The sequence below is a fragment of the Rhea pennata genome, chromosome Z (assembly GCF_028389875.1).
Source record: "Rhea pennata isolate bPtePen1 chromosome Z, bPtePen1.pri, whole genome shotgun sequence".
Classification (NCBI taxonomy): domain Eukaryota; kingdom Metazoa; phylum Chordata; class Aves; order Rheiformes; family Rheidae; genus Rhea; species Rhea pennata.
The window spans coordinates 42703083-42729266 of record NC_084702.1 but is presented as its reverse complement, the minus strand read 5'-3'; the positions used below and the strand labels follow the sequence as shown (position 1 = coordinate 42729266).

Here is a 26184-nt window from a genome sequence, read left to right as displayed (position 1 = left end):
CTATTGATTTTGAGGTTTTTTAGTATATTTAAGAGGGCATACTTATGGTTAATACTAGTTTGAAAGTTTGACAACTATTCAGAAAGAGTATCAGACTTCACTGGAAACGATTTTCTCAGAGCCTTTTTATTTTTTAATTATTGATGTTATAAGTGCAAATTAGTTCAGTTCTCATTAGCTTTTTTATCATGAGAGCCTTTGTTTAATTTTCAGTAAAAACAGCTGTGTTTAATACCACTATTGGAAAAGAAAGATATGTGGAAAACTGCATTGATGATGTTCCTATACAGTGAATTTCCTGATTTTTTTTTCTAAATTCTTTTCTTTTTGTTAGTGAAATCAGGGATTTCATTTTCTTTTCATTTTACCCTAGTTTTATATTCTCAAGCTTTTTAAGTGTTTTTTATTTATTGTTATCTTTGCTTTTCCTAGTTATATTTCACGACATGTTTTATGAATTGATTTCAAGTTTGTTTTTACTATTTGCTACTTTTAACTTTTCACTATTAATATAGTCCTTCATTTGGAATAAATGCAGTTAACAACATCTTGAGTAGCTGTTAAACCTACCAGTAAAGAGTATCTGAAAAAAAACTAAATTTCTGATTTATTTTTCTGATTATTTAAACCAAGGCATGTTTATTAATAATGTACTTTGGAGGAGAGAAAAAAAAAAAAAAAGGAAAAGAAAAAATCAAAACCAAAAAACCCCACTGTTCTCTGTTAACCTCTATGAATAATGTGTAAAGAACAACATGGATAAATGTCAGTTTAATGTAGCTTTGCTATCAGAGACCTGGAGAAGCTTCAAGGATAACCTAATAGCTGTGAGCTTTGAAAACAGCAGAATTTGAAATTTTCTATTCTTTTTCTTTAAAATTAAAGAAAATATATTCTGACCTTGTTTAATTAATAAAGCCCTCTGCTTAATTAAATTTTCCCTAGTTCTTTCTGAGCTCACTTATATGTATGTCCTGTTCTTGGTTTATGCCCCTTCTTTTCATCAGGATTAACACTGCTACTTAATAGCCAGGAAACTGCAGTGCAGTGTTGTACCTCAAGTCCTGCCAAGAAGAATGCCTATTTAAGCAAGAAAAATGTTGTTTTTTGTGTATTTGTATTTTGTTTTGCCTGTTGTTTTTAAGTTTCGGCTTTGTGCGTTGTGAAAGTTTATCAGTTTTACAGTGGAGATTGAATAACTGCTGATTTGAGACAGAATTAACTTCTTAATACGATTTGAGAGGAGATGGATGGGTTGAAATAGCTGGTGAAGGTCCATGAAGTCAGTGATCTGAAGTTTGTTTAATGTGATAATGGAAGGATGCAAAGAAAATCAGCATTTTTGGAGGCAACTTAGGAAAACAGCCTGCAATTTCATTCTTAGTAGGTGTAATCAGGGCAAAATTGCTAAGACTGCAAAAAAAGGTTGTTGAAATAATTCAGATGCAGAATTAGATTCTTGGCAATAGTTTTAGCTGCATAAGTAGATAGAAAAGGCCACACCTTGGAATTCAGAAATATTTGATAAACTTAGACTGCTTATGAAGTGGACATAAAGATAACACAGTGTAGGCTTTGAGCAATCAGTGAAGCAGTTTTTGATCCATTTTTTCAGGTTGAGATACAGGGACAAATTACAACAATGTGGATAATCTGTGGTAACTGCTTTATGCACCTTCTAATCTATAATAGTTTGAAACAGGAGTGATAAATAGCAAGGGTTTTTGCAGCTTTTTTTGGTGATATATTAGAGGGAGATAATGGCTTGCTTTTAATTTGAAGTGTTCTGTAGCAGAGTGTTTCACTTCTGGATGTCTTTGACCATTGAACCACTGCAATGTTTAGAATAATATTGAGACTTGAAAGAAAAATTCTACATCAAAGAGACTGAGGTATTAGTTAGATCTGTAAAATGGAATCAGTTTATTTTTATGAAATGCGAAAGTGTGTATTCTTCTAAAGAAAATAGCTTTACCATGAAGTTGCAGAAGCAATATGGACTGAAAATGTAGACCTATTAAATGGCCATTGCGAGATTTCTGGATACCAAGAGACCAAGTGGCAGATTAGGTGGAGTGACCCTGGTGGAACAAAGTGTGGGTTTTTTATGGCAAAGCTAGTTTTGATAGGAGGTGGAGGTAAAACAGCAGCAGAAGTCATCGTCTATTCTGAATTGTCACTGGGGCACAAAAATCAACTCTTTGAGAATGTGGCAAAGAAATTTGATTCATACACACAGGATTTCCTCATTCTGTTGCTCAAATACTGACAATATAAAAATGAATTGGATTATTATATGTGCAACGTACCTTTCAGTTTAGTTTGACACAGGTCCGTCATGGATATTTGAGATAAATGACCTTTTTCAGTATTGCTTTAAATATGACTTGCCACATGCTACTGAATCCAAAGGCATTTAAACATCTTAACAATTAATATCCATGCACAGTCTAAAAACCCAAGTTGAGATGAATTTTAAATTCTTTTGAGACCTAATTTAAATTTTAACATGTACTCACTGACTACATGGGCAACTGTGAAAGTTAAGGTATTTTCCATTTTTGTTGCATGTTTAGAAGCTAGTTGTACATTTGCTTCAAGGACATATGTTGTTTTTGCTTTCTTTGCTTTTTATAACCTTAATCTATTTTCTTGTTTTTTCTCAAACTTCTGGAAAAAATCATTAAGCTAAAATAAAGTTTGAAAAGAACCTGACACTATCTTAATTTGTAAAAACAAAAATGTAACATTTTAGGAAGAAGAGCTAGAAAAAAGTTGACAGATGGTTTTCTAAGAATTTCTACAGGCATCTTTTTGTTAGTTAGGTATGATTGGCAATTAACGTTTTTGAAAAATAAACCTAGATTCTCATAAAACCTGTGAAAACATAATGTTTTAATGCTAGAACCATTTGCATTTCTTAATGGGAGAGGAGGACTCTGTTATATTCAGTCTAAGGGGTTTTGAATCTTATATTTCCATGTTTCAGCCAAATGTTTTAGTAGGCAGGTGAATGAACTGCCTATGTCTTTTAGAGAATTTATTCTGCTTGAAGTACAAAAGATAAACTAGACAGTCTGTAGATTTCATAGACTAATATATTTACCTTTAAGATAATGTTGCTGGTTTAGTAAGGGCTTTTTTTTGTTTTTTTTTTTTTGTTTTTTTTGTTTTTTTTTTTTTTGAAATGTGAATTGTACATCTCTAAGTTTATCCTTAGCGCATCATTCTAAAGTCTGATCTGTATACCTCACATTTGTGAAAGTGGTATGTTATTTTTGTATTGACATTTTTAGTTTATGGCTGTATTTCCCATCACTGAAGTCTTTCAGGAAACTAATGAGGTTATTTATGATGATAAGGTGCCACAGGGATTTTAATTGTTTAAAGCTAACAGTAGGCTAAAAATTATAAGATTGATGTTTAGAGAACTCATGGAACTAGGTACAAGGAAAATTGTGCCAACTTCAGGTTTTTTCTTTAGGTAAAATATATATTGCTTTTTGCTTTCTAAGAAAATAGATTTTTTTTTCCTCTGCAATTCCAGGGCAGCTGAGATCCTCTACTCCTTGGCTTTGGTACAGTCCAATAAATTTGACAAGATGAGCCTGTTTCCTTCAGTGGATCACTATAAATTGCTGACAGAGGCTAGGAGGAACCTTGGACTCTTTCAGCATCATGATGCCATTACAGGGACGTCTAAAGATTGGGTAGTTGTGGATTATGGCACAAGGTAATTTATCATAAATATATAAATGTAAATTCTATTTTTCATTTTTGTTAAAGTATTTACTTCAAACACATACGTATTTGCTACATCTAGCAGCATACTCTGTACACTAGCAAGTGCATTATCACTTACTGTAGTTACTGTAGTGCATTTCATGTGATTATCTCATGGTATTTTTAGAAGAACAGTGGATTTGATTCACTGTGCTCCTATGAGTCGGGACATATTTTCCTACTCCATAGAGTAAGAGTTTGAAGTCCAAACAAAATTTCTCTAGGGTTTCAAAAGAAGTTGTTCTTTAATTATAAGGGTGTTATTTTGGGTACTAACTGTTGTATAGACCATTGTATATTTGCATAGGCAGATATACAATGATCAAATATTGCTTGAGAAATCCTACGCCCTGTAACCTTCCCACCTTCAGCCTCGGAAAGCTTTCTCATAACATCAGTCTTCTACTTCCTTTATATGCTTTTCCTCATTCATATTATATTGTTGAGGTGGGTTGCTTTCTCAGTATTGAGTATTGCCAAAATATTCCACTAACTATGTAGTGAAATTATTTTTGAAAAGATATGTAAATTATATATGGCTGTCAGTGTAGCTATATACTTTTAAGGTAATCATGCTTTTGTTTAGGGAATTTTTACATATTGGATCTTAAGTACTGCTAGACTTGATGAAGTGGTGTCATAATGGTAGAGAATATCCATTAAATAAGTCATTATCTAAAATATCTTTAGCATACTGTGTTTTTCTGTTCTAAGCCGCTGTATTTGTGGCGAGTATTTTTAAATTCCATAAATGTGTTATGTTTTTTTATATCTATTAAAGCATATAGTCAAGGTAATGTGCAGTGCACTTATCTGTCTAGGGGAGAACAAAATAATGTTTTTTCATTTTATGAAATAATATGCAGCTGTATATTCTTGCGAATTCAAAAACCTCGTATCAGTTGAATCAATGGAAATGCCGATTATCACTTAAATGTATTATTTCTGTGTTTGTGGTGGCTTCTCTGATCCTAATAATAAGCAATCTTGACTCTGATCAAATTTTCAGGCCTGTTGTCTCCAGTATGGAAATTGGAAATCAAACATAAAACACAAACATTCTGAAGGTTAACATTTTGAAAAAATACTTGGTATCCTGGGGGGCATATGTTTCATAGCATAGCAGCGGGGTGGAGATGCATCTCATTTTCAGGATTCAAGGAAGGAATATAATGAAAGTTCAGTGTATTTCCACATTTTGCAATCTGGGCAGCAATTATAAATAGCTGTTCTTAAGCTGATGCTTCATTAGTATGGAAAATTACATTTTTCTTTCTGTAACTTGTATTTTTATATTTCTGTATCTTTTTGAAGGTTTGTTGTCACTCTGAATAAACAACTTCCAAAAACTAATGATACTTTAAAAATTTTAACAGGCTTTTCCATTCTTTAATGAACTTGAAGAATGTGATAATTGACTGTGTTCATATTCTTATCCTAAAGGATAAAGATACTTATAATTACGATGCATCAACTCCGTTCCTTAAGATGGTGAGTTATCTTTCTTTTTTTTTCTTTCCAAAAATAAAATTTAATAACTGTCTTTTCAAATACAATTTGAATGGACTGGGATTTTCAGTCAGACTGAAATTTACCAATAGTATGTGCTCAAAAATGTGGTACTTATCACTGTTAGTGTCATTTGAAGATGATGGAAATCTTAATTGAAACCTATTTTTGTAAGGAGCTGAGGAAACCACACAGCTAAAGGAAATGGTCTCCTCCTGTTCCAGTTTGTGCCTCACATAGTAAAGCCAGGTGTTTTAATCTTCATGCATGTGTAAATTTGTTGGTGATTTCGGCAACATGCACGATGAATATGTGACTGTGTCACTGTATACAGCCCTGCAATTTTACTTTGCTTGTTGCTTAAGAAATACCGGAGGAAGAAAATTTTCTCCTTGATTGAATATGAGCCCACGATTTTCAAGACCGATATAGATGGGACCTTGACTTTTTTTCTTTAACTGAGATTATTTGAAATGGGAATCTACAGAGAACAAAATCAGTGACAGATCCCCATATGTCATTTTGAGATCTGTTTTACAGAGGAGAGCACATTAAAGAAGCACACTTACTAATATTGTTACCTATCAAAATTCCTCATTTTTTCCACTTTACAATCAAAAGCAGCCTACTGTGATAGCTAGGTAATCTTATAAAGACCTACACCTAGAATAGATAGGAAATGAGATCCTTTAATGCTTTTGTGCTTAAATATAGCAAGATTAAGACAGTCATTGGTATACGATTGTGTGGCGCTTTAATTAAAGGTAGTATGCTAATGTATATTCTGCTGACCAAGATATGTCTGTGTGATATGTTAAGTTAGTCTTTCAGTCATATATACTGAAAAAAAACAGTCAAAGTAGTCCTTTATGCAGTCTTTGACTTCAATACGATACTTATTTTTTCATCCTGATTTATATTTTTTTTATCTTGATTGGAAAAAAGCTAACAAAATGAATATGAAGTTTCGTAAAACAAAATATTTTGAGGCCATTCATGGAAAAAAGTAAAGCTTTCAGTTTAAATATCTACTCTGAATTATGTTGGGGGGGTTTTGTGATGTTGCATTTTATTGAACTTTCTTTATTGCTGTGCTGTATGAGTCTGTAGATTACTACTGGGTTATGGAGTAGTAAATTCATGTTTAAATTGTGTAACCACTTAGGAGCGTACTAATAGTCGAGAACACCATTTAACTACCATTGTGAAAGCACCGATCAGAAAGATGGTGCTTATTTCAATGAATTTATAATCTCTGTATAAGATGGAAAAAAACCAACTGATTATCTGTTTGTACAGTAACTGCAAAATACCAGAAGCCTAATACTTTCACAGTTTTGTAGATATCATGACAAAAAGATTTTTAGGGGATGATCAAAGAATATTAGTGGGGGAACTTTCAGGATAGTTATAAAAAGCTATTTAAGCACCTTGAGCAAGTAGAAAGTCCAAAGATGCTTGTTTCAAAATATTGGTCAAAGCAGCTGAAAGAAGCTGATACCATGGACTGACCAGAGATGGGCATTGAGAATGAATGCAAAGGAAGAAACAAGGATGACAAATGAATGGCTTTAAGGTTAGAAGCAGGTATTGCCTGTGACAGGAGAAGAAGGCAAAGAGATGTGAAGGAACAGAGCAGTAGACTGTAGCAGCATTCCAGTAGATATACCCAGGGAGAAATGGCATTTCTTGATGAGAGAGGAAAAGAGATTGCAAACAATACACAATAGAAGGATCCTAGAAGAGCATGGTCTGCCCTGTTTTCATCTGTTCTTAATTGTTAGTTACATATGAAAGCATTATGGCTTTCTCAGCTAATATTTAGTGCCTAGCAGAATGCTAGGTACATTATACAGTTTTTACGGATTTAAATTAGTAAACAAATGCGACCTATATTACTTAGAAGAGGATATCCTGAAAAAGAAAGTATCACTTAAGAGATCCGAGATCCAACTATTACATGTAATGGTGCCACCAATTGCACTAGTTTGATGTATTCTATTGTTTTGAGTGGCACTAAGAAAACTTTAAAGTGAGTGGACGATGGTTGGATTAAAAAGAGGGCTTTGAGGATGTTTTGAGGAACTGGGAGCGTTGCGCTCTGCTTGCCATGTCTACAGTTATCACTGTTATATGAACCCATAGGAATACAACAGTGCACTGACAACTGAACTTTCTTTTAAACTTGTTTGTGTTGTAGGTTCAATTTTATTTCAAGATAGAGATTTGAAAGTAGGACTATGCTCAGAGTTTTAGATTGCATAATTAATTATTGCTAGTAAACTCGGTATGGGCCTGGGACAAACATGTTGTTAAGCTAAGCATTAATGTACTCACTATGCCCAGTGCCTGTACCAAATCTGTGTTAGCCAGGCAGGTTGGGCAACATTGGCTTTTATTGCTCCGTGGAGAGGATTGAATCTCAGTTTTGCTGAGGTGCTGTTTTCTTGCTCTTCACAGCCTTTCCTAAGACTTTTCTATCTTTTGATGTTGGTGTTTCTTTTCTATAATCTCTTATCTTACTTTGCTTTAAACTTTAATAATGATTGTCGATTTAGGAATCTCACCTCTGTATTCCCATGTTTCTGCTTTATCATCCATAGTTTAGTAGTCTACATGTTCTCTTGCTTAGAGACTAAGGTAACAGTGACAGCAATGGTGCATTGTAATCTCAGCAGAACTGAGCTCTGGTCACAGTGTGCTTAAGAGTACTAAATAATAAATATTTTTCAGTGCTGTAACACAATTCTTAAATTAGTTTATACCACGTTAAAAAAACATACAAGCCCTGCAAATTGTTTTAAAAAATGTTATGTACAGTAGAAGGCAATAATGAGATCTGATAAAGACTAAACTGTAGGACCTCGTGATAAAAATATAGGAGTGTAGGATTTCAGTGAATAAATTTATAGCGAAACTAGAAGCATTATGAGCTGTTTGCAAGAGAAAGCAAGCTGCTTGTAAAATGTAAAGGAAGTTTATAATTATGATGTCTAGTATACCGCAATGAAAATGCGGGCTGACAGTTTGATAATGGTGCATAATATTAAATGATATTAATGAAAGCAAACAATTCCCAATGAACTAGTAAAAATAAGATTTTTTGCTTGTTTCAATCTGAAATCCTTGGTTTAAGTCTTTGTGGATTTTTGTATAACATACAAAAACGAAAGAAAATTTTCTGAATAAGGTGAGATCGACATCCTATGTAAAATGGTAATGTAGACTTTTGTTTATGATGTGACTAGCATGGTTTTGTATTTCCTAAAGCTCATGTGTATTTAATATACATTAATCATTGTATTCAAAAGCAAATTCAAAGATGTTCTGTTGCAGGATGATATTCAGTCCTCACAAGAGTCTCTGCCACTCAAGATGGTTATAAAGCTCACTTCACAACCGAGGTAAATGAGTACATATTACTGAGCATCTGAGATTGTGTTCTGTTCATTACTTGATACTTGCTATACCATCTTGCTGTTTTCTAACTTTTCACTCAAAATAATGATAACATGTAATTTAGCATAATATACTGAATTACAGCGTGTCTATTTTGAAATAGGGCACTGAACTTTCAAAATACAAAGTTTCTCACTTACTGCTAATTCAGTTGCAGCAAGTATAGGAATCTTACTGTGTGCTTTTGCAATATCATAGTACTTGATAAATAGAAGACTTTAACTGAACATAATTACAGCTGACTGAATTAATGTTGTGAGGGAAACCTTGTTTTTTGTAAGTCCTAAAGTTACAATGTAGATTTTGTATTATCTTTTAAATTCAAGTAGAAAATCAATTAGGGAGATATTTTCTGGTAACTTTCTGTTGTATTAAGAGCACTTATTAATATGTAGTTCTAGAGCTTTCAGTCACTTGTGGATGAAATGTTCCCTAGAAACATTTGCTATCCAGCCTGTAGTAACTTAAACATTCATTAAAAACCACCTCAGCAAGTTGCTGGTGACATCCAAATGAAGTAAATAAGATGTATGGATATGAGAGCTGTTGTGTGTATGTAAATTAAGTAATACAAGGGCTTTTTGTTCTTTTACAGGAAAAAAAATAAGATTTATTTTTAAAAATAAGCATTATTTTTGCTGAGGTTTATATTTAATTTCTATATTTCTAGCAAGTTGCAAGGTAATAAACCCTACTGGCTGAACTCATGAAGCTTGCCATCTATTAGAAACCTGTTACTTTTCAACAGTATTAATCAAATTCTTTAAAGAAAAAGAGCAGAGCTTGGGGTGTGTGTGTGGGTGAGTGTATAAAATAAAAGTGTATAAGCTTGTCTCTAGGAAAATCATGTAAACATACATGCTGATTTCCTTTTTTAAAAGGAATTTTATTTTTTTATTTGAGTGAATTCAAATACTTTCAGATTATTTTGCCGGTTGTCCAAGATAGTCTTGGATAATGTGATGATTTGACTAAAACTTTTTAACTTTTTCAAAACATTCCTCCTGCGAGCTTCACTAGGAGAGAATTGTATAAACTGCTGATAACTGGAAACAAATTACAATGTAGAATCTTTTTCTTCGATTTTAGGGTAGTTCCAGTGCTTCTGCTGTCCCTGTCTAACTTTGACTGTTGAAAGGGTTTTGTCCCTGCCAACCCCTAATGTGTCTTTCATTTGCATCCACTGTGCCCATTATCTCTCTGCATAGTATATTAAGTAAGCTTTTTCCTTACTGGTATTTATGCATTTCAAGCATTTGCTTGTTTTACCTCATAGTTGTACATTAAGCAGAGGTACATATTCTGCGTTTTAATCTTAAAGTTCATATTATCCTGGGAGCCTTTTTTGCATTGTTCTCTGAACTTTTCTTAACTTACTAAGAAGATAACATTGGTAAATAATTGCTAACTAGTTTTTCTCGCATTCTGAAAATACCATGCAGTCTCATAATATGTAGTTCCTGTGTCAAAGTGTATAATCAGAATTCCAGGAGATAAAATGATGAGGAAGAAGCTTTGGGGGTGAAGGAGAAATGTAGGAAGAGAATCTTTTTATAAAGCTGTCTAAAAGCCTGCTTTTTGTAATAACTTTTCATTTTTTTTTTTTAAAAAAAAAAGAGAAAAAAAACGCTTTTAAAGCAACGTTTAAGTGTACACTACTGCATGTGTCCTTTGTTGTTAGGATTTTCATTTGAATACCTGTATGTTGAACTATTTGTTTCCATTTAAAGATGAACCTAGTTTTTGTAGGTCTCTGAATGTCTCTCTGGTTGTTTGTATCCTGAATCTCAGCTAACATTATCACCCGTGGAAAAGGTGATGCATAAGCTGAGACTGCAATTTTATGAGCATGCATCTGATTTTTCTAAGTAGCAGAAAAAGATGTGAAATTTAATTTCAGTAGAATATTGAACACAACTTGATAAATTGTCATTAATAATTACTATGTTTAACCTTGAGTTAAACAAGTTTCTAAGACAGGAATTGATTTTTTCAAATAGAAGATTGAAGCATCAGCAGGTTTAAAATACTGCCTGATTCTCTTCAAAAGTTTTATCTTTTGGTTATAATTTATTGTTCATGCCCATAGTGTGAAATTTCTAGATTTCTTTCTGTTAATATATTCTAATATATTATTATGAGGGATAGAAGCTAGACCAACGCAATTGTGACAAGATTAGTTTTCTTTAATTGATTGAATATTTAGTATTTTGTAGTTTGGCATCTTTGTGTGAAGATTTAAAAAAAAGAAAAAGAGTTAAATTGATTGTTTCTATAAAATACTGATCCATATTATCCAGAAGTTTAGAATTACAAGCCACTGATGTGAAGCTCATAAGAGTATTTTCTTTTGAATCTGATTAATAACTTAATCATTTTCCTTTTTTTGAAAGTTGACTAAATTAATTAACTTCTCAACAGATGAGTAATTTGCAGTATTCTTCTGTCTGTGGTTGAACTGTGATATTCTTTTCTTAGTTTTTTAGTGAAGTGTTCATTTTGCTGCTTGTGAAAGTTGCAGTCAATAGTGAAAGCTGATTGAACTGTACAGAGTAGCTAATGCAATTTGATTATATGGAAAATAAGGAGAAAGAGACGGTTTATTTCTCAGTTATCGTTCTTCCAGTACATAGTATCTCCAAGACTGTTGTGTAGTTGAGAAGTGCAGATAGGTATCACTTAAAATATTTGGTATAATTTTTCCCCACCTATGCATCTCATCTGTCTGTAGTGCTCTGTTGCAATCTTTTGCTGAAGCTACAATTTTTTAAAAAAGGTAGTATGTTCATTTTAATAGAATTAATATGTGGAGTGTTGAAAGTCATATTGTGATTCTGCCACCTTATAACTAAACAGTCTTACCAGGCTTTGAGTGCTGAAGTTTTGGCCTATTTAATTACATTAAAACCCTTTTAACTCCTTAATGAAGTGGAATCCCCCACTGCCAACAAACCTTAAAACACTCTTTAAATACAAGGTATTAATAAGACCTCATTTTAACAATATCTCTTTATTACCTTTAGCCATATAATTCTTTGTATAATTAAGCCTACCAGACTAGTGGTCTGTGAAGAATGTTACTTGGAGGAGAATTAAGTTGAAAAGGGCTGAAACTCCTGGCTGTTGCTGTTAATCCAGTACTGTTGCTTCTAAACAAAGGAATCTTGAGGAGGAGAAATCATGAGGAATTCATAGAGTGACTTGTGGCTTATGTTGTTCCTTTCCCCCTCTTTTTTTGAGGGACCAGGTACCATGATGAGAGAACTGGCAGAGACTCAGGAATTCAAGGGAAGGCAGTTAAGTTGTGACACTTAGTTTCCCAGAACGTACAGAGACCAGTTTCATAAAGGAAATTCTATTGTTTTTCATCCTTCAAGGAATCCTTCAGCTTTGTGAATGTTATTTTTAATAAGCAGCTGGAACTGAAGTACGGTAATACTTTGCTAGGTGTTGGAGACTTGCTGTGGTTTAATGCATGAAAGGAAAGAATTTTTGTGCGTGTGTGTGTATATATATATATTGATCACGTTCAGCTTAAAAAAAAAACTAAGCTTTCACAAGTCATTATTCAGCTAGCTGAGGAACTACTTTTGCACTGTTCTGAAATAGTTCTGGAATTAACAAGGTCTGGTAGCAAGAGTATGTACAAGTGTTACCTTTTATTACAGTGTATCTCGGAAACAGAAGCTATGTGTTGGGCTAATGAAGTTGGATACTCCATCATAATTGTGTGAGAGCACTCTGTCCCTTGATATAATCCTTGCTTCTTGGGGATAGTATGCCAGAGGTCGTGCTTCTCAGGTGGCAAGAGACCTGCACTCCCTGGACTTGGAGGGAGTTTGAACCTCTCACCATTCAGTTTAACCTGACAGCTTATGGACAGTGCCAGTGGCAAGATTGCCCAGCTATTTGTCAGCAACGTTTGCTGGAGACAGCACTGGAGAAGAGTGAGGTACATGACCAAATACCTGACCTAGCTGCCTGTACACCAACTTGGATTTTGTAGTAGTATTGTTTGACACAACATGGTGAACCCAGCACCGAATAAGACTTAGTATCCGGCATCAGACATGGATTTTTTTTTGCCTCTGAACTCTCCTGTAGCTCTCTGAGGGGTTTCATGTGCTCCATTGTACAGTGCAAACGTAGTGTAAGGCATCTTATTTGATCTGAAGTCAACTGTGGTGTTCAAAGAGAAGTAGAGAATATTTCTAAAAATTGTTGATTTAGGATTTTTAGTGTCAAACTAACAGTAATTAAATTTCACCCACAAGTCAGTTCTCTGCAAATCATAGAGGAATGGTATGATATCCTTTTTTTCTCAGGCTAGTTTAGTAGCTTAGCAGGCACCTTTTGCCTTAGCTGAAATATTCAGGTTGCTTAGGGGATTAATTCTGAACAGAATACACAGTAATCAATGGCTTCTTTAAAAATCTGTCAAAGCAATGAGTGGTTTAATGACGTTCATCTCATGAGAAAAAAGTTCATTTTTCCAATTTTAGGAGGGGACAAGATAACCTGTATTATCCTTACTTCATTATCTATGAGCAGCTGCAAGGCTTTGGCATAAATTGTCTTTAGCTTGTTAGGGCCAAAATCTGCAATTCTTTTAGAGGTAAAATTATATTTTTCTTATGAGATTTTACAAGGGCAAGTTGGTTACCCTTCCAAGAAATCACTTGACAAGTGGTGCTTACTGCTTCTTTTTGAACACAGCGTAATAATCCGTAATTAAAACTATGTTGTTATGTGGAATATATGATAAAGAGTACATGTACAAAGACTGAAAATTCTTAGCAGAGCCTTGTGTATGTAATTGTATTTAGCTGGAAGATGACAGGAAAGATGGGTAGACTGAGAAGGAAACTTGGTATGAGATGTTGAAAAGGAAGGCTGTCCTGATCAGGTGAAGCGATTGATAAAAGATTTAGACAAGAAGAATAGTATCTTGCAGAGCTAAAATGAATACAGTGGATCAGGGTAATGTTAATATTATCATTTGGCAACTTTAACTTTTTTTAGTATGTGTTGCACATATTGGTGGAAAATCAATTTAAACAACTGTTCATGTAGTAGTAACATGAGTTCTGAGGTAAATGATACTTTTGTATATAATTATGCACTAAAGCAGCAAAAAGACAGTTGAAGCAAGGCTGTTTTGAACTTTCAATGAATTTCTTTTAATTTAAAAAGAAGAAAAGGATGACACACTAGCATTTAAAATGAGGCCAGACATATTTGTGGCAGTTCATACATTTACTTCCCAGAAGAAAGTACCCTTTTAGCTTTAAACATGTTTAATTAGATGAAACAGCATATGCAAAAGTTTTGTTTTCCTTGAGGAGAAAACTCTATATTATCAAATTTGAAGGAGACAGACAAGATGAATGGCCATTCAATCAAACATTAAGACTTTTCTTCTATTAAAAAGCAGAACCCTTAATCAAACACTTCTGTTCTCGGCACAGTAGGCCAGGTAGTTTAGAAATTAGGAAAAACCTGTCACATTGCATACAAGTAACTGTATCTTTGGTTTCCAACGTCCTGGCAGCTTGGGCTGAATAAACTTTTTAAATTAATTTTTTTAATTTTAACTCAGTGTTTAGCTGCCTGATTTACTGTGTTTCAGATGACCCGTGGTAACTGCCATGAACATGTGCTGTCCGTAGTGAATTCAAGGTTATTTTGACTGAATTAGATGTGTAGTTAAAAATTACTTTCCCTCTTGATTTTCGTGAAGGAAGAACTGTTGCAAAGACAAGCTTGGCTAGCAAGTGTTAGCTCGGGCATCTTGACTCCTGAAACATCGATTGATATGAACAGGAAATAAACGTTTAAGTAAAAATCATTCTGCCAAAATGGTGACTTGAAAATAAGCAAAATCCAAATCCCTCTGCTTGTAGGTGGTCGATGGCTGTGGAACTAACTTTGTGACCAAATGAGCAAATTCTACATTAGCAGGTTTTAATGGGAGACGGGGTGGGGGTGTAGGAGAGTTAACAGCGAATTAATATCTTATTCCTCTTCTTTTTTTGTGAACTTAAAGCTATTTTTCAGAGAAGTTTCTGCTTTATGAGTATGAATTTTGTTAATTCTTGCATTAGTAATGCTTAGTCTTGTCTCAAAACTGGCTCCCTGTTAACTGCAAGAACAGTTGGCATTTCATTGAAAGTTTATTTGGGAAATCTGAAAATAAAGCAACAAATAATCTGAGGGATAAACATCTGTTTAGATATAAAGGATAACTCTTAAACTGAAGACTCGTTTGTTTTTGAGTGACATTTATCATTTATCAAGAAGAAAATAGCTTTGATTTGCAGTTAATTGCACTCTAAAGCTTTCTGTGAACTTAACCTGTTTCTCAAAACTCAGTTTTGACTATCCTTCTAATTTCAAATACTTCTAAAAATTGTGGCTTTTTAGACTTGTAATTAAAAGTGCTTAAAAATTCTTTAAGTTACGGGTCGGTCTTGTTGATAAACTAGTGATAGTCTATGCTAAGTATTTTTATATTTATGGGATTCTTAATAGACTTTCTTTTGAAGCTGTGATTGAAAAATTACACAAATTAGTTAAAACAATTTTAAAATATTTTCTTTGCAGTTTCTCAAAATTGCACAAATTCAGGATTTTCAGTTCAGTGTGCAGTATTTTTACAGGTTTTGGGGATTGCAGAAACAGTGCATACATATTGGGAAGCCATCCTTATCAGATGCTTGTATTCGGTGCTTCTGTTGCAATAAAAATTTCTAACTCTAAAATGAAGAAACTTGCAATGAGGCATCAATTAAAAGAAATGTCTGCATTCCTGTGGAAAAATTGATGTTTGTAATAGAAGTGTTATAAGAAATGCAAAAGAATATGTAAAAAATTGTTTTGCTTTCAAAAAACAACGTTCATTTTGAAGGAAAATACTAGAAAAAAATGAGTACAGCTGAAAACTGAGTTGTACTCATGTACTTGTTGAAGCAATTCTGGAAGAAGATGCATCTTTTCAGTATATTGGTATACTTGTATATTATTTCTTTTTTTTTCTTTCTTTTTTTTCTTTTTTTTTCCAGGCACTGGCTATCCCTTTCAGCCTTTTTATTGGAGTTGCTTTGAGGCAATACTGTAGTTAGTCCAAGGCTGTCAAGGCACAAACTGAAGTGATATGGCATACTTAAAGTTTTTCTGTTCTTCTGAACCAGATTTTTTTTCCCTTCTAAATGCAGATTAATAAAGCCTGCACTACAAGAGGAACAAGGAAAGGATTTTAGTGAAGGCACTTCCCGATCCTGAAAAAGTCAGGGGGCTTCAAGCCCATCTTGGACTTCAGAACACCTCACAACTTTGTGGTAAAAGAAAAATTTAAAATAGTGCCTTTGGACTTGATCCTTTTATCCTTAATTGGAGAGTAGTTTTGTGCTCCAGAATAGGATATATGTGCCACTAGAAATCCATAGAAGTCATAGGAAGTATGTGTATCTGGAATATGTAGTAGGTACATAATATTTTTAAAAAAGTCTTGTCTTAGGTTGATGTTGGTTTTCTGTGTTATCAGAATTTATAGTTCTTGCTGTGGTGTTGTCTGTGTTTTGTGAATGCTGTTTTCTTGAGGGTTTTACGTGGTTTATTTCTGAGGAAGCCACACAAAGATCCTATTTCCTGTGAGAGTGGAGGGATGAATTACATGTGTATACCCTACCTAATTTTCTATCTCTTCCTTTTGAATGAGCTATGGTTATAATAAAGATGTATCTGGACAGTTGGAGGAGAGAACTGATAGGCATTTATGAGTTCTTTTATTACAGATATGAAGAGTTTTGACTGTAGGTCGGTCATTAGGAAGGGCGTTGCTGGAGTGATACAGAATTCTTAGAATGTCAACCAAGGATAATCGACTATTTTCTTAATTGTGCAATCATTGTTTTTAATTGCTTATGTTAATCAGAATTATCAGTCATTACTGCTTTTAGAAAGAATTAATAATTTTAAGATTATAGATCTATTTCTAAATCAAGTATTTAGCCTCTTTTTTAAGTACTATTGTGATTGCAGCATAATTTCATCTTGTGTTGGTCGAACCCCCACAATAAGTACAATAAACTTATACTACGAGTTTATTGTTTCTATTTTCAATTTCTTGATGCTACAAATTTGATTTTTATAATGAAGAAACTGATTTGTCTAACAGCTTCTATTTCCACCTCTATGAAAGCAACACAATTATCAATTTTTATTTATAGTTTCAAATTGATATTAAATTTCTACTAATTCTTCTGCAAGACATTGTTCATAAACTGGAAAAGCTGCCTTGTTTAGGAAGAGGTTTAAAAAAAAGAAAAAGCTAATCTGTGTTCATAATATTCTGCTATATAAGAAACAATTTAATTAACTTGTAAGAATTGTTACCAAGATGTAAACTCCTTTTTTCTTACAACTGTGACAGCATTGATAGCTGGTCTCAGTTCTGATTCTTAAATCTACAGCGAATTTAGCCATATGGAGAGGACCATATTTGCATCATTTAGCTTACCAGTTAAGTAAGCTAAATAGTCTCCTTAGATTTCATACAGTCAGAGACCATTGAGAAGGTATCATAATTTCCTTTTGGGAAAAACTTACTTTTTATCCGGCTACGTAGAGGAAGACTGTTTGCTTATCTTGAATTTTTATCAAACCATCCGTATGCCCACTGCCTTAAATTATGTTTACATCTGAAAATATATCTAAGACTGTAGCTCTTTGAATGTAAGATATTTCTCACAAAGGACCTTCCCATTTAATTAAATGTCTAGAATTGAATAGATGTGAATGCTAGTAGTTTCAGCACCTACTAGTATCTCAGAGGAGATGATTAAATCTCTAGCAATTATTGCAACTAAATATTATAATTAGATATGTAGATCCAGTTGAAAGCACACTTTCAATATAATTTATCATTTGGTGTTTTGAGCTTAAATTGATACAGCATTTTGTCAAACTTCATTTTCTTAATATGCCTGTTAAAATTATTTAAAATTTTTTTTAAACAGTCACATAAGCAAATAAAATTAAATTAGGCTAATAAATTGTCTTACTGATTTTTTTTAAAATGTTGAACATTCAATATAGGTCCTATCAAATATAGGAGGACAGCATAGCTTTTTTTTAGCTAGCGTAATCCTAACATAACAAGGCATTATCAAACTTAATAGATCTCAATATTGCTTTGTTCCTTCTCTAGCCCAACATAGACATCTGTTAGACATTATGCTTGTTGCATTTAACGATTGAGAATTAAAGTTTCTTAGTATATAAACACATGATACTGAACATAAAAATGTAAATGCATGTGTTCTTTTGGTGAATTACTTAACATGAGGTTGCTTCAGCTGTTTATCAAGTATTCAATATGGTCTTTCCTCAAAATCTTGGAAGCATTAGCCAGATGCTGTCGCCCCAAATGTGCGTTTCAGTTTTACTACCCCTTCTCCTCCTCTGCACCCCTCTGGAAAAGACCGTCCCGTCACTAAGCCCAACAGGAATATTAAAGGAGATCTGTTCCTCTTTAATGAAAATAGGAAAGCAGAAAGAAAGATTTCTGCTTTACAGCATGTAAAGTAGAAGCATTCCAGAATTTTATTCAATTTCAGGTCAGTGAAACTAGTGTTTGCCAGTGTTAACCTGACTCAGGCAATTGACAGACTTCCTTGTTAACTAGCAATTACTTAAATGTTCACTGCTGAATGTTGGATAGTGCCTATTATTCAACTTGTATTCTTTGTTATCAATCTGAGGAGGGCAGAGGTTTGTGTATGTACAAAGTGAAGCCAAAGCAAGCAAGGAATTTTTTTGACCAGATCATTGCTTTCTGTTGTAGCAATCATTTGCTAATGGAATATAATGCAAATAAAATATATAGAATAAATAGAATATAAAATTTGAAGTCATACTGGGAACAGTCTACAGTAGAGGATTAGAATTAAGCTATCTGAATAACCTGGAGCTAGTATTTCCTTGTCAAATAAATGAAATGCAACAAGCAAATGGAAGAATTACAGTCCTATGGAAAAATAATGTGGGGACTCACCAACCGGATACTATGAATCAGGAAAAGACAACATTACAGAAGATCACAAATTCAGAGAGTCACACTTGTGTGGTGCCACAGAGGCAAATTTATTTTGGATTAATTAAACAGAAAAATATTCTATGTAAAAAGGCAGGTAGTGTATGCTACTTAATCTGAAGCGATAAAGGCCTCAGCAAAAATACGGGATCTAGTTTTGGAAAATAAGCTTCAGGAAAGATGAAGAAATGGAAAGGCTTAAGAGGAAACTAGCCTCAAAGAAGAGATGTTGAAAGATTAGCATCTCAGAGGACTAGTCAACATAAGTCTTCAAATTCATACAATTTTGTTATGAAGAGAATTGGGTGTTTTAGTTGCAGTGGAAAAAAGTGAAAGAAGTAATAGGAAGAAATGTTTTTGTTGTTAAATAACAAAAATTGTACACTAGCAAAAAATGGGTGCTTGAGCTGCAATTTTGGAAGTTTTCAAGAACAGTGAATGCAGCACTTCTTAAATGTGTCCCCATTGAACTGTAATTCTGGTTATGGAGTTGAGCTAGAGCAACTTTTCTGTCCATTACTTCTATGCTATCTGATTTCTGAATTTGGCTTTTGTATCTTTAAGATGGTCTTGAGGGTCATAATAAATCAATATATTCTGGTGCAGCCATAATGGCCTGAGGTTATAGGCCAGTGTGTTTTGTACATAGTGTGTTCTATTAGAGCAACTGGCAAACTGCAAAAAGTAGGTTGTTTCGAGGCATGTGAGATCTTCCAATGATCTGAAAACGTTTACCTGATTTCTTTATGTAATGACTAGCTGCCCTAATAAAAGAACAATTTTACCTGCATCAGCAAAAGCATCAGAAAAATGATTTCTTCTAGTTTTTTGTACAGAAAAAGGAATTTTTTGTTCAGTATAAATATTTTTTTTTCCTTTGACAAATTTTATTTTGGACTTTGCAGATGTTTCCTCTGTTAAAGGGTGAGTGTTTCTATATCATTTTATATGAAAAAACTGCATGGATGCTACCTAGATGTTGTAACTTGTTTGATGTTTTTAATGTGTTAAATGTTTGCAGTGTAATGCATTAAAAAATTTACAGTATGGGTAGGTTTCTGATCATGTGTGAACAATTGAGTAGAGCAAGAATTTACTGAGATTAGTGCTAGTGTATCAGTTCTCTCTACGAATGTACAAGTCAAGATATTTCTTAAAATTAGAAAAATTGGAGTCGTATGTATGTATGTGTGTTTGTTTATACATATATATTTATGTACATACAAAATATCCTGAGTCTTGAAAATCAGGTATCTCCAAAGTGACTGGTACAGTTTGACATGGATTTTTTTTTTCCTTGAGGGTGCTCTGATGCTGATGTGCTCTATCTATGAATTTTACCTGGTTTGCTTCCTTTCTGAATATGATTTAGGAAGAAAATTATTTTTAAATTTGTAATGAAACATTATTGGACCAAGCATAGGTCTGCGCAAATAATCTGCATATTATTTTTTTCTTTTTCTCAAAGAATCTCTTGCCAAATGGCATTTAAGATAGAGCAGAAACTTAGACTTCATAATATCTTGAATAGTATTCTATTCTGTATGTATTAGAAGAAAAGTGCAATTTGAATGGAATCAGAACGGCTTTTTTTCCAAAAATAATCACTCATATGGAGGAAGGAGGATTGCATTAAATATCCTCAAAGTCAAATTTTCTATGAAACAAAGCATGAATCAGGTTTGAATAACTTAAGAAACAGGATTGAATGTATGATTTTTCATGTATGAAACTTCGATTTCCTCCAAAACTTTTCTTTTTCTAACTTTCTCATTAAATCAATTTTGAGTAGGACTGAAAGGGTATCTTGAAATTTCAAGAAACTTTTTTTGTTAAAGCGCATGTTAGTAACTGATAAAAGAATTGTAGAAAAAAATACTAAACCTCTTTAGAAGAACATCATGATCATGAGCTTTCACAGTTTACTGTTCATTAATTTCAGTCCTAAAGGAATATTAAGAGCAGACTTCTTGGATTAAGGTGTTATGAAATGTATAATTTTTGAATAACCACAGGAGTGATGTGACTGGATGATTTCAGATGATAATCTGAATTTCCCTCCCCTTTTTATGCCATTTATTTTCAGAACAATTTTTCCTAGACTATCTGGCTTTAGAAATACATAGCAGTAATGTGTGCAAACTTGGCCAGGTATGGAGAAAAAGGGCTGAGGGAATCACTTCAGCTATGCTTTTGGCTAAGGAGGTTGTAACCCTAACATGAGGGACCATGAGAGCTTTGAACAGAACCCCTACTATTAAAATAGTGGTACCCAGTGGCAGGGCAAGAGGCAATGGGCACAAAATGAAACACAGGAAGTTGTCCAGGGAAGTTGTGGCATCTCCATCCTTGCAGATACTCAAAACCCAACTTGCCACAGTCCTGAGCAACTTGCACTGTTGACTCTGCTTGAAAAGAGGAATTGAACTAGATGACCTCCAGAGGTCTAAGACCAGGAGAAAGGTGTTTTTTTGTTTTTTGTTTTTGTTTTTAATGATTTTTGCAATCCAGTTGTTTTTGTTTTATTCTATATTAAAAATTCAGAAAAATAAGTATCTATTATATGCTTTCATGGGCTTCTGGGAGAGATTTCTCAAAATGCCTTCTTCAGGGGAAATAATGTTTGCAATGTAGAAATAAACACCTGTTTCAAGAAGATGGTCTTTGTTCTGTTTGTTCCCTTCATGACCATCCCAAAACGTGGACAATTCCAGGCCTGAATAATGTCAATTCATGGATATTTTTTTTCTTTTTAAGAATTCTAAGCTTCCAAGATATTACACAAATCACATAATTTATTTTTTATGGTGTTTTGGCAGCTACCGTGGCAAATGGCACAGTATGCTGTTTAAATGTTAATTCCTAATTTCTTTCCTTTTGTGCACTTTAGTGTTTACTAACCAGGTGATGTTACTTCTTACATCTTTTAATTTTTTTCTTGTGCTTTTTCAGATAAGGACCAGTTCTGATTCTTTCTTAGTCCCTCTTTTGATATCTATTATTGCTTTATCATTCCATTGAGATAAGTTTTGTTTAGGCAGCTTCAGTTTTGTTTCAAATTCTTATGCCTCAAATGCCATTTTATTCCCGAAACCTATGAATACCTTTCCTGTTGTAGTCTGGTTTCTACCCACTAGTTCTTCTGATGCATTTTTTGAGTTTAAACATATATAGAGATACTTCATTTCCTTTCCTTGAGGGCTCTGAGCATTTTAATGTGTGATTGCAATCTTCCTTTGCTTTCACTTTCTTCTCCTTTTTGACATTTAAGTAAAGCTTACATGCTGCTGTTTGTTACTTCTTAGTCTTCAGTATGAGACTGCTGATGTAGTATATTGTTTGGTTTCTTGGCTTGTGATTTTGCAATGAAAGTAGGTGTCCTAAGCTATTTTGTGTCCATGTGTATTGAAGAGGTGGTATTCTGGATAATCCTATGTCACTGATAATCCTTCGACATTTATTTGTAGTGAGCACTGATTTCTCACATCACTTGACGCCATCACTTAAAGTCAGCATTGAATGAACTTTAAAAGGAGAAGATACTGCCAGATGCTATTGGTGAATTTGTGTGTGTGTGTGTGTGTGTATTTATATCTATATGTGAATATATGTATGTGTGTTAGGGAAACAAAAGAAAAATAGTCTGCAATACTGTAACTCTTCATAGTTTAAGAAACAGCTTGCAATACTGTTCTGTAATTCTAATATCAAGGCCATTGGAGGTCTGAATCAACTCTTTTTTTTAACTTTTTGCTTGTGAATGTAGCTAAACTCGTATATGTTTTATTGATAATTTGTTAAAGAAGTTATTTGAAATAAGAACAAGAGATGGTAATTTTTTTTAGCTCTGCTGAAAAAAGTTAGACGAGTGAAATTTTTACTATGTGATAAACTAGCCAAAATACTCTATCTTCGACGCTTGAATCTACGTGCTTAGTTGAAGAGTTTATTAATGCCATATGCTAGGTTATTTAAGAAAGATTATAAAGTTTATATGAATAAAAATAGTCATTCTGGTTTTCAGATATTTAAATGAGTATGGTGTCAAAAACATTGAGGTGTATCTTTCTAAAAGTATCTGAAAGGCAGGTGGTAGGATTTGCTCTTCTGAAATTGCAACTGTTAGTGCATCCAAGTTACATCCCATTTAGTAATGAGAGCTCAGATCTACACCTGTTTCTCATTTATTTCTGTCAAATAGATGAAATGATGGCTTAGGCTCAGCCAAACTGGTGCTTCTAAAGTAAAAATATGTTGAGTAAAATTTTTGGGGGGAATCTTACAGGTGGGCATCAACATTTTTCTCTTCCCTTCCCTTCCCCTGAGTTTTGATTGTTTTCTTTTTGCTGTTGCCAAAGACCAGTGGTTTAAATAGTGATAGAAAAATAACTACTTGCTGCTTCTGAAAGAGTATTATTTTTACCTTGCGTTCTAGAATAAAAATTCCTCTAAATATTGTCAAATTGCTTCTCTGTAATGTAACCACAGTATATTAAGCAGCTGTACTCCACATTTGTGGATGACATTCTTTGTAATTTTATAGCTTAAATGAAGTGTAGTCCTTTTGTTTCATGATGAATTTAAAGTATTTTTTTTAATTATAATGGGGTGTTATTTAAGGGTAGGAGTTGAATGGTACTTCAGGAGTAACATGATTTAATTGCGTTAGTCAGTGCTTTTGTGTATACATAATTATATCTTACTGAGTATAAGTACTTCAGTTCTACTGAAGTAAAATCTGGAAACAAAATATTGACATTTAGACAAAGTTCTAAAGTCTTTACTGTCAGAAATCTGGCCCATCATTACCTTCATCTGACTACCATATTACTAGCACATGCATAATACACTTATAATACGTTGATTCAAGAACGTATTAAGGATATGTACCTTGACACAACTAGAGCTTTGCTTTAGGCTAATATCAAAGAGAAATACTCTGGTCATGTATATTGATAATATGAAGTCTGGGATTTTTGTTATGGCTAGGTTTGTCACACCACTAATTAAATTTGTGAAGCACGTTTGTATCAATGGGAAGATGAATAAAGTTCCTGGAAGATGAACAAGTATTCCTGGGAATATGTTCAGCTGAATATGTTCCTTGGCAGATAATTAAAATTTAATGAAGGCATATATCATTATTAAAAATGAACTGAATCCATAAGCCTTGTATTTCACACAGAGGTATAAGAATTGACGATTTTTACTGCATAGAGTAAACAAAACATATTTTTGTAATGTTATATCCATGAATGAAGAGATGATTTTGATTTATTCTTACCTTTTGTATTGGATCGTCTCATAGGACAATATCGAATCTGACACAACCCTCTTTTTTTTCAAAGTATAGGAGTAGTTCTTAAATATATTTCACTACTGTTATTTTTTAATCTTGCTACTTCCTAAAGGTCTGGACTAAGAGCAGTATTCTAGTTTGATTTTGATTCTACAACAATGATAAAAATGTTAACACCTAAATTAACATTTTATTTGAAGAAGGAGGAAAAGCTTACAGTAAAATAGAAGAGTAAATATGACTAACACAATCTCGGGAGGCTCTCACAAACTCTTAAAAATTTGTTAAAGACTTTGAAAGCTAGAATACTGTTAACTATTTATATTGCCTAGTAGTCTAGGAGTCCTCAGTGTAAAAGTGGATAAAAAGAGAGCCTCCCAAAGTGCTCTTAATTGTGCTAGTAAATAATTGATAACAGTTGGATGTGCACAGATATACAAGGAAAATAGTTGTTATTTATAACAGTCATGACAATAGTTCAGCCCTGAAAGTTTTAAAGAAGGGATTTAAAGGGAGAAAATAATTTTTATGGAAAGCTCATTCAAGCTGTAAAAGATGGTTTGAAGATTTAGTAGAAAACTCTGATAGCGCCTATGATCTTAGTTTATTCAACTATTGAGAAGTTGGAGTTGACCTTTCCTACTGATTGTGAGGTGATAAGGTGGCTGTGAAGGACTATGAAGTGGAAGATGAACATCAAGTTTGATGCAGAAGAGCAGAAGGAGCTGGTGAAAGGATAATGAGAAAATAGTGTCCTGGTCAGTGTTGATAAGGATTCTGGGTGTCAATAGAGCAAAACTGCATTTGTTAAAACTGGAGAAATGTTTCACCAAAAAAAAGTGCGGGATGAAAGAGTAGTAACTGAGACTTTTCAGCTGAATGGAGAGAAAGAAAAGATGTTATCCTTGGTGTTTGTATTGCATTCATAGTTGACTAGTGCATTAAGTTATCAGTTTGACTTTACACTGAAATTGTGTTGAAGTTGTATCTCTCAGAAAAAGAAGTTTAATTTGCTCTTCCTTATTAACTATGAGCATTCTGCTACTACCCCTCAGCCCTGAAACTTTCATTATGTCCAAAGCAAAATCACAGCACCTCTTTCTCTACTGCTGACCAGACTTCATCTTAAAAGTAGATCAGAGGTGCCAGAGGAGCTCATTCTCCTCTGGCATTTGCTTGGAGAAAGACCTCCTGTCTGCATTTAGAGCTAACAGAAGAAAAGAGAAAATAATAGGTCAAAGGGTTTAACTACACAGGTGATTTATTAGCTGGGCCATAACATCGTACCCAGGTGCCAGGCTAACTAATGATGAATCTGGAAGACTTACAGTCAGGATGTGAGATTTTTGGAAAGAGGTTCAAATTACAGGTGACATTCAAGATAGAGACCTCAGAGACAGAGAGAGATTTCTAGTTTGGATAGCAAGAGACAATTCTAGATCAAGTAGTTTGATCTGTGAAGGTGGTAATTGAATTTGAAGGTTAAAGTGTGGAAGGAAGAGAAAGAAAACCACTAATAAACACCTGAGGCATCTTCTGCCCAGAAGAATTGGGCAGAGAATGAAGAGAATCTGCTGGAAGAAATGCTGAAGGAGTGATATGATAAGTAGTAGGTGGATGTTATGGGAACTGATGATGATGAAAGACAGGATTTCATGAAGAGGTAAACTGTGCCCTACAATGGGAAGAGTCAAGAGGTTGAAGGTAGAATATTGGTTCAGCTGGCAAAGGCATTTTTCATTGTGAAAGACACGTAATCGTTTGTTTATTTATTTTAAAGGAGTAAATGGCAAAGTTCAGAGACTAGTTGTACATAGTGCATTCTTTGACCTTGGAAATGAAAAGGAGCAAGGAAATAGAATAGTAGTCCCAGAGATGCATGAGGCACGAATGTTTTGATATCATTTTCTTTTTCTATACCTAACAGCAAACAGAATTATAAGACATAGATAGGCTAACAAAGCTACTTTTTTGTGTTTCAAGACCAATTCCTTTGGCTAGTGATCTAATTGTGCTGAAATGAAAGAATAGGTATAAGTTA

General features: G+C 33.6%; 1 protein-coding gene across 1 annotated transcript in view; it reads left to right on the top strand.

The window, feature by feature from the left end:
* Nucleotides 1-26184, top strand: part of MAN2A1 (mannosidase alpha class 2A member 1) — a 126826-nt gene that overhangs the window by 58560 nt on the left and 42082 nt on the right. The window contains exons 10-12 of the mRNA XM_062600171.1: nt 3548-3733; nt 5160-5274; nt 8629-8696. Coding sequence (XP_062456155.1) covers nt 3548-3733; nt 5160-5274; nt 8629-8696 — 369 coding nt within the window. The remainder of the gene's footprint in view (nt 1-3547; nt 3734-5159; nt 5275-8628; nt 8697-26184) is intronic.